The following is a 14,714-nucleotide window of genomic DNA, read 5'->3' on the forward strand; positions in this document are numbered from 1 at the left end:
GCAGCTCGCCCTCCCATGGCCGCTTCCTCCACCCTCTATTGCAAGCCTCTCTCCTCCCATATTCTGCCCCCCTCCCAGCTTCCAAGCCGCATTCGCCTTCCTCCGCCACCACCAGCATCCAGCTCCCGGCCAAGCAGCCAGGAAAGCCGAGCCGGGCGTGGCGGGGAACATCGGCGCGGGAGGCAGGAGACGGCCGCCGTCACCGCCATACGCGGCTCGGCTTCCCTGGCTGCTGCTCCGGTCGCCCGATCGTCTCCTGCCTCCCGTGCCGATGTTCCCTGCCAAGCCTGGCTCGGATTCCCTGGCTGCTTGGCCGGGGGGGGGGCTCGGCCGAAAGGAGCTGGAGACGCAGAGCTGAACACACCCCTTCATCCCCAAAGGCCGGCCTTTTTGTCTGGGAGGGAAGATGACGTGCCGGTGGCACAGGGGCGAGGGGCGGGAGGCAAATCGCTGCGTCTCCAGCCCCTTTTGGCCGAGCCCCCCCCCCTCCGGCCAAGCAGCCAGGGAAGCCGAACTGGGCTTGGCGGGGAACATCGGCACGGGAGGCAGCTTCTGCCGGACATGGGCAATGGGCGGGACAGAGAAGCGGGGAGAATCAGGAGGCTCCTTTGGCAGCTGGGGGCTGCCTGGCTTTGTTGTTTTGGCTGCAGCGGGTGCCAGGCAGCCTCCAGCCGCCAAAGGAACCTCCTGATTCTTCCCGCTTCTCTGTCCCGCCCATTGCCCGTGTCCGGCAGAAGCTGCTGCCTTATTGCTCTTTGCCAGCGGGATGCAAAGTGCTGGGGTGGGAGGGTGTCCTGACAGCCCCCCCACCCATATGCTTCGCCTCCCGCCGGGCAAGAGCGCTCGGGTGGCAACTTCTTCTAGATACGGGCGATGGGCGGGACAGAGAAGCGGGGAGAATCAGGAGGTTCCTTTGGCGGCTGGAGGCTGCCTGTCACCCGCTGCAGCCAAAACAACAAAGCAGGGCAGCCCCCAGCTGCCAAAGGAGCCTCCTGATTCTCCCCGCTTCTCTGTCCTGCCCATTGCCCGTATCTAGAAGAAGCTGCCACCCGAGCGCTCTTGCCCGGCGGGAGGCGAAGCATATGGGTGGGGGGGCTGTCAGGACACTCCCCCACCCCAGCACTTTGCATCCCGCCGGCGAAGAGCAATCAGGTGACGGAAGGCAGCCGCTTGGGCCGAGAGGAGCCGGCCTTGATCCGCCAACGCGCGCTACGATCTTCCGGGCCAGCCAGGCTCAGCGGATCAAGTCCGGCTCCTCTCGGCCCAAGCGGCTGCCTTGATCCGCTGAGCCTGGCTCGCCCGGAAGATCGTAGCGCGCGTTGGCTGCAGCGGCGAGCGATTTCGCCGCCGGTGCAGCCAACGCGCGCTACGATCTTCCGGGCGAGCCAGGCTCAGTGACGGAAGGCAGCCGCTTGGGCCGAGAGGAGCCGGCCTTGATCCGCCAACGCGCGCTACGATCTTCCGGGCCAGCCAGGCTCAGCGGATCAAGGCCGGCTCCTCTCGGCCCAAGCGGCTGCCTTGATCCGCTGAGCCTGGCTCGCCCGGAAGATCGTAGCGCGCGTTGGAGACAGGCTTTGAGTTTTGGCTGCGGGGCGAGGGAGTTAGGAAAGTCCTACTTCTCCCCCCGCAGCCAAAACTCAAAGCCTGTCTCCTGCTGCCCGGTTTAGCCAGGACACGAGCGGCGAAATGACTTGGAGGAATGGTTTCAGCTTCACATTCCTCCAAGTCATTTCGCCGCTCGTGTCCTGGCTAAACCGGGCAGCAGGAGACAGGCGGTGGGCTGGGAGCCGCAGGCGAAAGGAGCTCGGGCATTGTTCTCCGGACCCCGCCCGCAGCCTGGAGAGGGAAAGGGCCGCCGCGGGGCTGAGCGGGCGGGGTCCAGAGAACAATGCCTGGCGCCGCGCTCCGATGCCCGAGCTCCTTTCGCCTGCGGCTCCCAGCAGCACTTTGAATCCAGCAGCTTCTGCTGGATACGGGCGGTGGGTGGGACGAGCAGCGCGGAAGCCAGGGGCTGTGGCAGCTCGCCCCCCCATCGCCCGTATCCAGCAGAAGCGGCGGGATTCAAAGGGATTCAAGGCTAACTTCTGCGCTTGGCTTGAGGACTCAGCTCGGAAGCTGCACGGGTGTTTTAAAAGGTCTCCGCCGGCATGGGGGGCTTCCTACCACCTCCCGAACCCCCAACTCGGGTTTGGGGGGGTGCTAAGAAGCCCCCCATGCCGGCGGAGACCTTTTAAAACACCCGTGCAGCTTCCGAGCTGAGTCCTCAATCTTCGGCTCCTCGCTAGCGCTGCGGAAGTAAAAATACCATCTGCACATGCGCAGATGGTGTTTGTACTTCCGCAGCGCTACTTCGCGAAAACCCGCTCGTTGCGGGGGTTCCTGGAACGGAACCCTCGCAACGAGCGGGGGATCACTGTACTGATAAATTGCCAGTGTTGTTGCCTTTTGGCATGGGAGTTTGTCCCTTTTGAGAGAAAGAGACTTGTGGTTTTGCTTCAGAAATTTACAAAGACTTTTGTGAACGGTTTCAGGATTTACAAGGACTTTGTGGAACAATTCACAGTTAAGTTTAAGCGTGAGGACTCTTGAAGTGGGGGTTGTTGTGACATCTTCACAGCTGCTTTTTATCTGCTTTGCTTTTGTTTTATGTTTTTCACAGCATTCAAGGCTTGTGTGTAGGAGAGCACTTTGGCTGATTAAAAGTGTGTTTTGGATAGTATTTTCCTTTTCATAAACCAACTTTGTTTACTTTACAAACTTGTGTGTTTGAATTTCTCCTTTGGACTTAATTGGGGGCTTGTAACGTGAAGCCCGGCATAACAGCCAGGGTGGCGCAGCAGGTAGAGTGCTGTACTGCAGGCCACTGAAGCTGACTGTAGATCTGTAGGTCAGCGGTTCAAATCTCATCATCCGCTCAAGGTTGACTCAGCTTTCCATCCTTCCAAGGTGGGTAAAATGAGGGCCAGATTGTGGGGGCAATATGCTGGCTCTGTTAAAAAGTGCTATTGTAAGTTGCAAGTCGCACTGAGTCTAAGGAGAAGGGTGGCATAAAAATCAATCAATCAAACAAATCAAGATTTTTGCCTTCGTCCAATCCACAGGAGCTCTCTGCAGGCTCCCCAAATCTTTTGCCCATCCCATTTTTGTGAAAAAATGGGTGAAAAACGGCCCATTTTTAACAAAAACAGGGGCTTCTTTTGCCATCCACTAGCACCCATGAGCTCTCTGCATGTGCGGGTGGGGCTTCAGGACAGCAAAAATGACTGCATTCGGTGTACACCAACATTTCCACCCTCTTTTGGGGGGGGGGATGGGGCATCTTATACTCCGAAAAATATGGTCTCTGTGTGTCTTTCTATGTCTATATCTGTATTTTTTCTATAATTTTTGTACTTTATTCTCTAAAACAAAATAAACTGCATGCTGCTTTTTATACAAAGTATTTTCATATGTTACAATATATGAAACTAACCTGTTGATACCAGCAGCATTAACCAAATAGTGTGTATGACCTAATTTGTTCTCTATTTCTTTAAATGTTTTTTGGATGGCTTCTTCTTTGGTGATATCACAACTCAATGCAAGATGACCTGCTGTGTTGAAATAAAATTCATGATGTAAATTACTCAAAATTAGGTTTGCAATTCTTAAAGCAGAACTATTTTAAAAAGAAGTAGTAATATTTAGATAACTGAAAACATCAGTAAAGATGCAATTTTTTTCTGAACAATATTAATTAGTGAAAAATATAATTTTGTTAAAATATATCCAGGGCTTCAGTTCCTCATCAAACAGCACGATATTAATCGAACATAACACCTTTTTCCCATAAAAAAATACAATGACTTTTGAAGTGACTCCAATTTAAATCATTTAGCAAATTTCGATTAAATAATGGGCTATTTTAGTGGGTCCATATGTTAAAGTACGGTATATATGAAAAACAAATATCAACACTTACGTCCTAATCTATCCACAGTTGCTTGAGCCCTGTCCAGATTTCTTGCTATAACAGCCAGGCAATATCCTTTCTGTGCTAGTAGCTCTGCGACAGCCTCACCAATTCCCCGAGAACCTCCAAAAATGGCACAAATCTTTGACATCTCCAAAATATAATTGACAAATAATTACTATTATGGATAGTTGATAGACATATATTGCTCCTGCATATGAAATAAAATCTTCCTGTTTCTCTGACTATTGAGTCTAATGGATTCTGATTCCATTCAGATTTGGAAATATTACCATTTAATTTTCAATGTACCAAAGATAGGGCACTGAATCTTTGATATAACATTTAAGTGAAATATTCTTGTTAACTCAACTTTGAGATTATGTCTTCGGAGAGGGGCGGCATACAAATCTAAGTAATAAATAAAATAAATAAATAAGTCTTATATTCTGCATCAATTTTTCCTAACACTGTCAAAAGTTGACTTGAAAAGTCAGTTTTCATCTGCACTGTGAAGATAATAGCCACAATTAAATATTATCCATTTAAAAAAATATATATTTATTGGTTATATACATTAAAAACAGGGTACAGAAAAAAAGGGAATATATATAATGTACATTCTAACAATTATAGTTTACTTATATAGCATGCGTGATTGGGGAAGGAGAGGGAAAGAAAGGGAAAGGGATTTAGAAAGAAGGGAAAGAAATACAAGAGGAGGACGAATAGAAAAATAAAGGAAGAAAAGAGTAGTAAGAAGAGTGTGGGGGCCCAGCGTTAGAGCTGGGGCTTCCATGTTTTGAGGCCTGTGGTTTAAGCATATAGGTGGTATAGATTTTCCTGAAGTTTTATCCATATGCATTTGACGTAGTTGCTAGTGCCATCATTTATCAGTGATTTATAAATTTATTCATTCAGTTTCTTTGTAGTTCAAAATTTGTGTCGATCGATGTTTACATTTTATCGTTTCAATTTGGTATTATGATTCATGTCGTTGTTTACTGGTTTTACACGTTGTTTTAGTTGGACATTTTTCTTGATGTATAATTTTTAAGTAATTTCTTTTTTTTAACCAATGGTACCATTTGTCCCATGCTTTATAGAAATCTGTCTCATCCTTGTTTTGCAGTTCCATTGTTAGCTTGGACATTTCTGCACATTCCATTATTTTAATCAAAAGAGATAAAACGGTTAGGTTTTTTTCCTGTTTCCAGTATTGTGCATATAGAATCCTTGCAGCTGTAATAATGTGAATTATAATATATCTGTTTTCTTTATTAAAATTTTGTCTTATGATTCCTAATAAAAATAGTTCAGGTTTTGCATGGATGGTCTGGGAGGTGATTTGTTCTAGTATAATTTTGATTTTATACCAATATTTTGGGTGGTTTCACATGTCCACCAGATGTGGTAATATGTACCTGGTTTTTCCCTGCATTTCCAACATAGTGGTGATAAATTTGGATACATTTTTGCAAGTCTAGCCGGTGGCAGGTGCCCTCTGTATAACATTTTGTAATGATTTTCCTTATATGAAGTTGCCATTGTTAGTTTGTAGTTGACAGTCCAAATTTTTTCCCATTCGTTTTAATAGTACTGTGATCCCTCGATTTTCGCGATCTCGATCTTCGCGAAACGCTATATCGCGATTTTTCCCACCCGATGACGTCACTCTCTTCCTTTCTCATTTTTCTTTCTCTCTCTCTTTCTCTATCTTGCTTCTTCCTCTCTCACACTCTCTTCCTCCCTCTCTCATCTCTTTCTTTCCTTCTCTCTCTTTCTCTATCTCTCCCCCTCTTGCTCTCGAGCGGCGGGCGGCGAGCGGGCGGGCGAGCGGCGGGCGCCGCAGCAGCGAGGAGCCGAAGATCGGGGTTTCCCCTTTGCGTGGGCGGCGGGGAAACCCCGATCTTCGGCTCCTCGCTGCTGCGGCGCTGCTGAGCAGATCAGCTGCTGGGCGGCCGAAGAAACCTTCCCTGGGTCTTCCCCGCCGCCCAAGCAAACTCCATCATCTGTGCATGCGCGGCCATGGAAAAAGGGCGCGCATGCGCAGATGGTGTTTTTACTTCCGCACCACTATATCGCGAAAAATCGAGTATCGCGAGGGGTCTTGGAGCGTAACCCTCGCGATACTCGAGGGATCACTGTATATCCAAAATTTTGTGACTACGCTATCATAGTTCCTTTAACTATTTCTTCTACTGTATCGTGTTGAAGGAGAAGACTGTATATTTTTGATATTTGTTTTTTTTTGTGGGCCGAAAATTATCTTATCAAGGAGATTATTTTTTTGAAAGCCTAATTTGTTCTTATCTTCATTATATTTTGATTTAATTTGTAGGTAGTGTAACCAATCCACTTTAATACCTTTTTCCATGAGTTTTTGTTTAGGGATTAGATCATTATTTTCATTTAACAGTTGGTCGTATGTTATAATTTTGTCAGGGGTTAATGCATTCGGGTATATAATTGCTTCTGTTGAGGATATCCATTTCGGGATATAGAGGTAATGGTTTTTTTTAATGAAGTGCCAGGTGTTAATTAAGGTTTTTCGTATGTAGTGTGACCTGAAGTATGTTGGTATTTTACCTATGTCTGCCATCAGAAACTTGTGCCACCCGGATTGAAGGTCATAGCCTTCAAGTGTTAATATTCTAGAATTTTTTAGTGTTATCCATTCTTTCAGTAAGTTTGCAATTGAGGCATGGTAATATAGTTCCATGTATGGTAACCCGAATCCACCTCTTGACCTATGGTCTTGTAGGTTTTTAAGTTTTATTCTGGCCTTTTTTTTTGACCATATAAATTTGCGAATTTTTTTGTGTAGGTTTTTGAAAAAGGTCCTGTTTAATTTAATGGGTGCAGTTTGAAAAAGGTATAAAAATCTAGGGAGTATATTACTTTTAATTACGGCAATTTTCCCCATTATAGAAAGTGGGAGCTTCGACCATCTGGAAAAGTCTTTGTCCATTTCATTGATTAGTTTATTGTAGTTGTCTTTCTTAATAGTGCTACAATTAGCGGTAATCCATAGTCCTAGGTATTTAACTTTTTTGGCGGTTTTGATTTTAGTAGATTCCTCTAGTTTCAATATCTGCTGTTTTGTCATATTTTTTGTTATCATTTTAGTTTTTTCCCTGTAGATTTTTAGTCCGGCAATCTCTCCAAATTTATTTATTTCATTAATTAGAATAGGTGCAGATTCTATGGGGTCTTGTACAATGAACACCATGTCATCAGCAAATGCCTGAAGTTTATAGTGTTCACTTTTAATTTTTAGTCCTTGGATTTCCTTGTTGTGTCTTATTTTATTTAGTAGAACTTCTAGTGCGAAAATAAAAATCAGGGGGGCTAAGGGGCAGCCCTGCCTCATTCCTTTTTTGATGTTTATTGTTTCTGTCATATCATTGTTTATCAGTATTTTGGCTGTTTGTATTGAGTAAATAGTTTTAATGAGTTCTGTAAATTTATTACCAAGTTGCATTGATGCCATTTGTGTTGTGAAGAATTGCCAGTATAAACTATCAAAGGCGTTCTGTAAGTCTACGAATAGGAATGCTACTGGTTTGTCTATGTTTTTATCATAGTATTCTAAAGAGTCCAAAATAATCCTTGTATTTGTTGCTATATTTCTTGCTGGAAGAAAGCCATTTTGGTCTGTATGTATTCTAACAGTAAGTATTCTTTTAAATCTTTCAGCTATGATTGATGCAAAGATTTTGTAGTCTGAATTAAGAAGGGATATTGGGCGATAATTTTGAATGTAAGCTCTATTTTGTGTATCTTTAGGTATTAAAGTTATATAGGCCTCATTCCAAAAGGAAGGAAGCTTTGAACCTTCAAAAATTTCATTAAAGAGAGGTAACATTATAGGCTCCAGCATTTCTTGAAATTGTTTGTAGAATTCAGCGGGTATACCGTCTGTGTCCGGGGTTTTATTATTTTTTTGTTTCATAATTGCATTGATTAATTCTATTGATGTTATTTTGTCATTTAGCATATCCTGTTCTTCCTTATTTATTTTTTTTGTATTTTCTAACCTCTCGAATAGTTTATTTATTAGTTGTTCATTTACGTCATCCATTTTAATACAGGCAGTCCTCAATTTACAACCACAATTGAGCCCCAAACTTCTGTGAGATACTTGTTAAATGAGTTTTGCCCCATTTTACGACATTTCTTGCCATAGTTATTATGTGAATCACTACAGTTTTAAATCAGCAATACCATTGTTAATCTGACTTCTCCATTGACTTTGCTTGCCAGAAGGTTAGAAAAGATGATCACATGTCCCTGGGACACTGCAACCGTCATAAAGAGCAGTCAATTGACAAGCATATGAATACTGATTATGTGACCATGGAGATGCTGCAACAGTCATAAGCAGAGGAGCTCCTCCCGATTCATGTAAGTTCTACAGAACTGATAGCAAACCACTGGTGATGTCATGGAGCCGGTTCTGTTGGTACTGCCATCTTTTAAAAAAAAAAATACTAATTTCTTCTGCGCATGCGCAGAAGCGGAATTTCTGGCACTACACATAAACTGCCACCTTGTTTTCAGTTTTTGGGGGTTGGGGGTAATTTTCAACACTGTGCATGCATGTACGTGTGTCCACGCGGTGCAGCCACGCACTGTGGGATGAAGCAAACCAGCGGCAAGGTAAGTTAGAGCCCATTTTGGTGTGAAAAATAGTCATAAGTCACTTTTTTCAGTGTCACTGTAACTTCGAATGTTCACTAAACAAACTGTTGTAAATTGAGGACAACCTGCATTTAGTGTTTTAAAGAGTTAAAACTGCAAGAGCATATCAAAGATTATCCATTAAATTCATGGCAGAGATCAGATACAAGTCAGGGATTTTTAACTTAGCTGTGTCTCTTAACTATAGTATTACATTCCTAGCAGATTTTTTTTTCTTCCTAGCATTTCCCCACAAGTGCAGAATTCATTTTTTTCCAGATCAACCAATGTAACAGCTGTAAGAGGGATAGAATGGCTGGCTTGTCAAGCCCAAGCTTGACATCACAGGCTGAGAAAGAATGACTGGCCCAAAGTCACCAAGCCAGTTTTCATGGCTAATGCAGGGCTAGAACGCAATAGAAACTAGAACTCCTACTTGCTAGACTGATGCCTTAACCCCTAGATCAAAATAGCTTTCCTACATGACTGTACTGTAATAGTAGTCAATGGAAATATTCCATGTTATTCGACTCTCTGAAGCGTATGAATAAGGAAGAATGTACAAAGTCAGCTTGATGAGTCAAGCTGACTTTGTACATTCTTCCTTATTCATACAGGATTTTTCACCATTCTACTTTGCCTTACATTACTTTGGAAATGGTAGCCATTGTTTGTCTTATTTCGTGTCCCATATGAAAATGCACAAATGATGTATCCTATGTTCAGGCATGAAAGGAGTAGTTTATTTGCATTACAGTTTTTGGTATATTCTCCAATGTATTTGCTATGTTTAAGCAAGCTAAAACCTCTTTATTAATACACACACACATATGTGCACATCAAATATTAAATGAAGTAACCTAAAAATGATAGGGGGGGCAGAATTTGTTTTTGTTATCCTTGTGATCTATTCTGTTTTCTCCCCATATCATTTCTCCTAATGTCATTCAGCAATACTGTGGTTTACAATATTTGCAAAAGCAATGCTAGATATTTCATCTTCATGAATGATTTAGATGAGGAAACAGAAGGAAAACTCATCAAATTAGCAGATGACATCAAACATGCAATAGCCAATATGCTAGAAGATAGGGTCAAAATCCATATGGATCTTGGTAGATTTGAACACTGGTCTCTATCCAACAAAATAAAATTGAATGTAGAGAAAAAATGATATTTTACAAGTACATATTAGGTGAAACCTGGCTCAGTAACAGTAACTGAGAGAGATCTTGGCCTAATAGGATTTTTTCAAATTCTGACTTTTCTTTTTGTAATCCAAATTGTCTCTTAACTTTTTTTAGTCTTCTCTTAATTTGGAAGTAGGGCCACCAATCAATTTTAATTCCTTCTTGCTCCAATTTTTGGATTTGTTTTAATTTTCCTCCTTCCTCTAAAATTTCCAAATAGGTATCTATTTTATTTAAATCCGTTTTGTTGGGGTGTGTTATAGCTTCCATGCCTGAAAACCAAATGATATTTTCAAGTAATGATATTTTTCAATTTTAATCCAAATCTCATATATTGAATTCCTAATATTGTGTCTATGGACCTATGTTTCTCATCCCAGAGAAATCCATGCCAACCCAGTTGTAGGTCATATCCCTCTAGCATCAAAAGTCTTTTGTTTTTAATTTGTATCCAATCTTTTAATCACGTTAGTACTTATGCTTGATAGTATAGTTCGAAGTCCAGAAGTCCAACCCACCCACGATTACTATTGTCCCATAGATGTTTTAATTTTATTCTGGACCTTTTCCCTGCTCACATAAACTTATTTGCTTTTGTTTGAAAATATATATAAAATTTGCTGTAGAATACACATTTTAATTGCTGAAATTCTTCAAATTAAAGATATTGATAGTTTATTCTATTTCTCTAATTTCTTTTTTATTTGTTTGAGTAGTTCTACATAGTTGTTGTTTTTAATTGTGGTATATTAAATTTATCCCTAAATATTTTACTTTTGTCACTATTTCCTAAACTTTCTTCTAATTATTTATTTTGTATAGTTGTTAAATTTTTGGTTATTTTATTTATATCAATTCTACTTCGAGCAGTTCCTCTATATTAAAAACCAAATCATCCGCAAATACCTGTAACTTGAATTTTTCTTCTCTGATTCTAAGACCCTTAATTTCTTTGTTTGCATGAATTTGTAACAGTAGCATTTCCAGTGATAAGATAAATAGTAAGGAGGATAGTGAACAACCTTGTCAAACTCCTTTTATTATATTAAAACTATCTGTAATTTCTCCATTAATGATAATTTTTGCTGCCTGATTAGTATATATTGTTCGAATTGTTCTGATATATTTTTCTCCAAAGCTCATCTTAATTAATTGATTTATAAGGAATTACCAATTTATATTGTCAAAGGCCTTTTGTGCATTGAGGAAAATGACTGCTGTGGATTTCTCTAGGTGGTATTCCATAGTATTCCAAAATGTTTAATACCATTCTTACATTATTTTTTATATTCCTTTTCAGTAAAAACCCGTTTTGATCAGGGTGAATGATCTTATTAAGTATTGTTTTTAGGCATTCAGCCATTATTGTGGCGAATATTTTATAATCTGTGTTTAACAGTGAGACTGGCCTAGAGTATTGAATCTTATGTTTCAATACAGTGTCATTTGGAATTAGTGTGATCAGTGCCTCTGTCCATGATTGTGGCATTTTTCCTTTCTTAAAAGCTCATTATATGTCACTAAAAATAGATTTTTTAAGAGATGCTTGTAATTCTTTGTAGCACTCTACAGGAATTCCATCAGGTCCAGGAATTTGTTTTTTGTTTTTTTAATTGCTCTAACTCATTTAGTGTTATTTCTTCATCCATTATACCTTTGTTGCTGTTATACTGTTGCAAGTGCAGTGATGGCAAACCTATGGCACGGGTGCCACAAGTGGCACACGCACCCATATCTGCTGGCACACAAGCTGTTGCAGTAACTCAGCTCCAATGTGCATGTGTGTGCCAGCCAGCTGTTTTTTGGCTTGCACAGAAGCTCTGGGAGAGCATTCTTGGATTTCAGGGAATCTTGGGAGGGGGGGAGGCAGGGCGTTTTTACCCTCCGTTGGCTCCGAGGAAGCCTTTGAAATCTGGGGATGGTGAAACACGAGCCTACTGGCCCCACCAGAAGTTGGGAAACAGGCTGTTTCTGGCCTCCAAAGGGCCTCTGAGGACGGCAGTGGAAGCTGTTTTTGCCCTCCCCACGAATTATGGGTGTGGACATTCGCACATGCACGCTCTTTCGGCACCTGAGAAAAAAATGGTTCGCCATCACTGCCTTAGTGTATAATTCTAGCTCTGACACATATCTACTTTGTGCTTTGATTTACTTTCGGGGGAGGGCCATCTGGTTTTTCTCAGTTCTGAAGCCTCTGGAGAGAAGTGCCTGGGAACAATTCCTTATATACTTCTCAGGATGTCCATCTTCACATCTATGGATTGGCTCATTCAACATCAAACTGAGGGGAGGAGTTTCTAACTCCTTTATCCTAACAGAATTGCCTAAGTGGACCTTAGAGCCTTCTTTGCTTGTGTCTTGCAATCACTTGATTTCAATAAAAGGGGTTATTTTTTTGAACTGCTGCTGTTTCAAGGGGAGTAGAGGCAGGACCTTACAATTACAATTTTATTTATTTATTTATTTATTATTTATTGGATTTGTATGCCGCCTCTCTCTGCAGACTCGGGGTGGCTAACAACAGTAATAAAACAGCATATAACAATAATCCAATACTAAAAACAGTTAAAAACCCATTATTATAAAAACCAATCATACATACAGACATACCATGCATAAAATTGTAAAGGCCTAGGGGGAAAGTGTATCTCAATTCCTCCATGCCTGGCGGCAGAGGTGGGTTTTAAGCAGCTTACAAAAGGCAAGGAGGGTGGGGGCAATTCTAATCTCTGGGGGGAGTTGGTTCCAGAGGCCCGGGGCCGCCACAGAGAAGGCTCTTCCCTTGGGCCCCACCAAGCGACATTGTTTGGTTGACGGGACCCGGAGAAGACCCACTCTGTGGGACCTAACTGGTCGCTGGGATTCGTGCAGCTGAAGGCGGTCCCTGAGGTAATCTGGTCCGGTGCCACGAAGGGCTTTATAGGTCATAATCAACACTTTGAATTGTGACCGGAAACTGATCGGCAACCAATGCAGACTGCGGAGTGTTGGTGTAACATGGGCATATTTGGGAAAGCCCATGATTGCTCTCGCAGCTGCATTCTGCACGATCTGAAGTTTCCGAACACTATTCAAAGGTAGCCCCATGTAGAGAGCGTTACAGTAGTCGAGCCTCGAGGTAATGAGGGCATGAGTGACTGTGAGCAGTGACTCCTGGTCCAAATAGGGTCGCAACTGGTGCACCAGGCGAACCTGCCACAGCTGAAAGGTGTTTCTCTAATGTGAACTGTCGATCGAGGAGGACACCCAAGTTGTGAACCCTCTCTGAGGGGGTCAGTGATTCTCCCCCCAGGGTAATGGACGGACAGATGGAATTGTACTTGGGAGGCAAGACCCACAGCCACTCCGTCTTGTCTGGGTTGAGTTTGAGTTTGTTGACACCCATCCAGGCCCCAACATCCTCCAGGCACCGGCACATCACTTCCACTGCTTCGTTGACTGGACATGGGGTGGAGATGTATAACTGGGTATCATCGACATATTGATGATACCTCACCCCATGCCCTTGGATGATCTCATCCAGCGGTTTCATGTAGATATTAAATAGCAGGGGGGAGAGGACCAACCCCTGAGGCACCCTACAAGGGAGAGACCTAGAGGTCGACCTCTGACCCCCCACTAACACCGACTGCGACTGACCAGAGCGGTAGGAGGAGAACCACTGGAGAACAGTGCTTCCCACTCCCAACCCCTCCAGCCGGCGCAGAAGGATACCATGGTCGATGGTATCGAAAGCCGCTGAGAGGTCAAGAAGCAGCAGGACAGAGGACAAGCCCCTGTCCTGGGCCCACCAGAGATCATCCATCAGCGCGACCAAAGCAGTTTCCGTGCTGTAACCGGGCCTGAATCCAGATTGTTGGGGACCTAGATAATCGGCTTCTTCCAAGGACCGTTGGAGTTGAAGCACCACCACCTTCTCAACAACCTTCCCCTTCTCAACAACTTTCCCCATTGAACTACTGCATCCAGTTTTGGTAACACAATACAAAAAAGGTGTTGAGAGGCCCTGGAAAGTGTGCAGAAAAGAGTGACAAAGGTGGCTGGAAGCTAAAACATATAAAGAATGGTTGCAGGAATTGGATATGTCTACTCTAAAAAAGAATCGGGGTGACATGATAGCAGTGTTCCAATATTTGAGGGGCTGCCACAAATAAGGGGTCAACCTATTTTCCAAAGCAGTAGAAGACAAGACAAGAAGCAATGGATGGAAACTGAAAGTGAGCAGCAGTCTAGAACTTAGGAGAAATTTCCTGACAGTAAGAAAAATCAAACAGTGGAACAACTTACTTTCAGAAGTTGTGGATGCTCCAGCATGGAAGATTTTTAAGAAAAGACTACACAGTTATTTGTCTAAAATTGTATAGGGCACAAGTGTCAAACTCACGTCATCATGGAAGCATTATGTGACATATTGGTATTTTCCCCACCTTCCCTAAACCTGGTATGGGCATGGCCAAGGCATGATGCATCCAGTTCATGGGCCACGGGTTTGAAAGCCCTGGTATAGAGTCTCTTGGTTGGATTGGACAAACACCTCCAAAGTCCCTTCCAACCCTATTATTTTGTATCTGTGTGGTTAACTGTCTTACCACTCATATCTTTCAACCCTTGAAGACTGAATCATTAGGCTACCTTCAAATGAAATTTGAAATTATAAATGCTACAAAAGGCATGAATGACAAAGCCATTAATTGTCAAGCCATTGTCAATATTTGCCATTTTTATTGAACTGTAGACAACTGGATAATTAATCGATTTAATATTCAACTATGCTTGCTCTCTACCAGAGGCATTATTTCTTTTCTTCAAACATCAAAATGCAGAATAAACAATTAATAATACCATAACCTGAACAATAAAGTTTTTTATTGTTGATTTGGAACAAGGTC

General features: G+C 42.7%; 1 protein-coding gene across 2 annotated transcripts in view; it reads right to left on the reverse strand.

The window, feature by feature from the left end:
• The window catches only part of CBR4 (carbonyl reductase 4), a 101,352-nt gene that overhangs the window by 67,684 nt on the left and 18,954 nt on the right, over positions 1 to 14,714 (reverse strand). The window contains exons 2-3 of one of the 2 annotated variants that reach the window (XM_070757402.1): positions 3,962 to 4,103; positions 3,473 to 3,590 (exon numbers count right to left, since the gene is read on the reverse strand). In XM_070757402.1, the coding sequence (XP_070613503.1) occupies positions 3,473 to 3,590; positions 3,962 to 4,103 (260 nt within the window). Of the gene's footprint in view, positions 1 to 3,472; positions 3,594 to 3,961; positions 4,104 to 14,714 lie in introns of both variants that reach the window. The other variant, XM_070757401.1, reaches the window with a different exon arrangement.

The sequence above is a fragment of the Erythrolamprus reginae genome, chromosome 7 (assembly GCF_031021105.1).
Source record: "Erythrolamprus reginae isolate rEryReg1 chromosome 7, rEryReg1.hap1, whole genome shotgun sequence".
Lineage (NCBI taxonomy): Eukaryota > Metazoa > Chordata > Lepidosauria > Squamata > Dipsadidae > Erythrolamprus > Erythrolamprus reginae.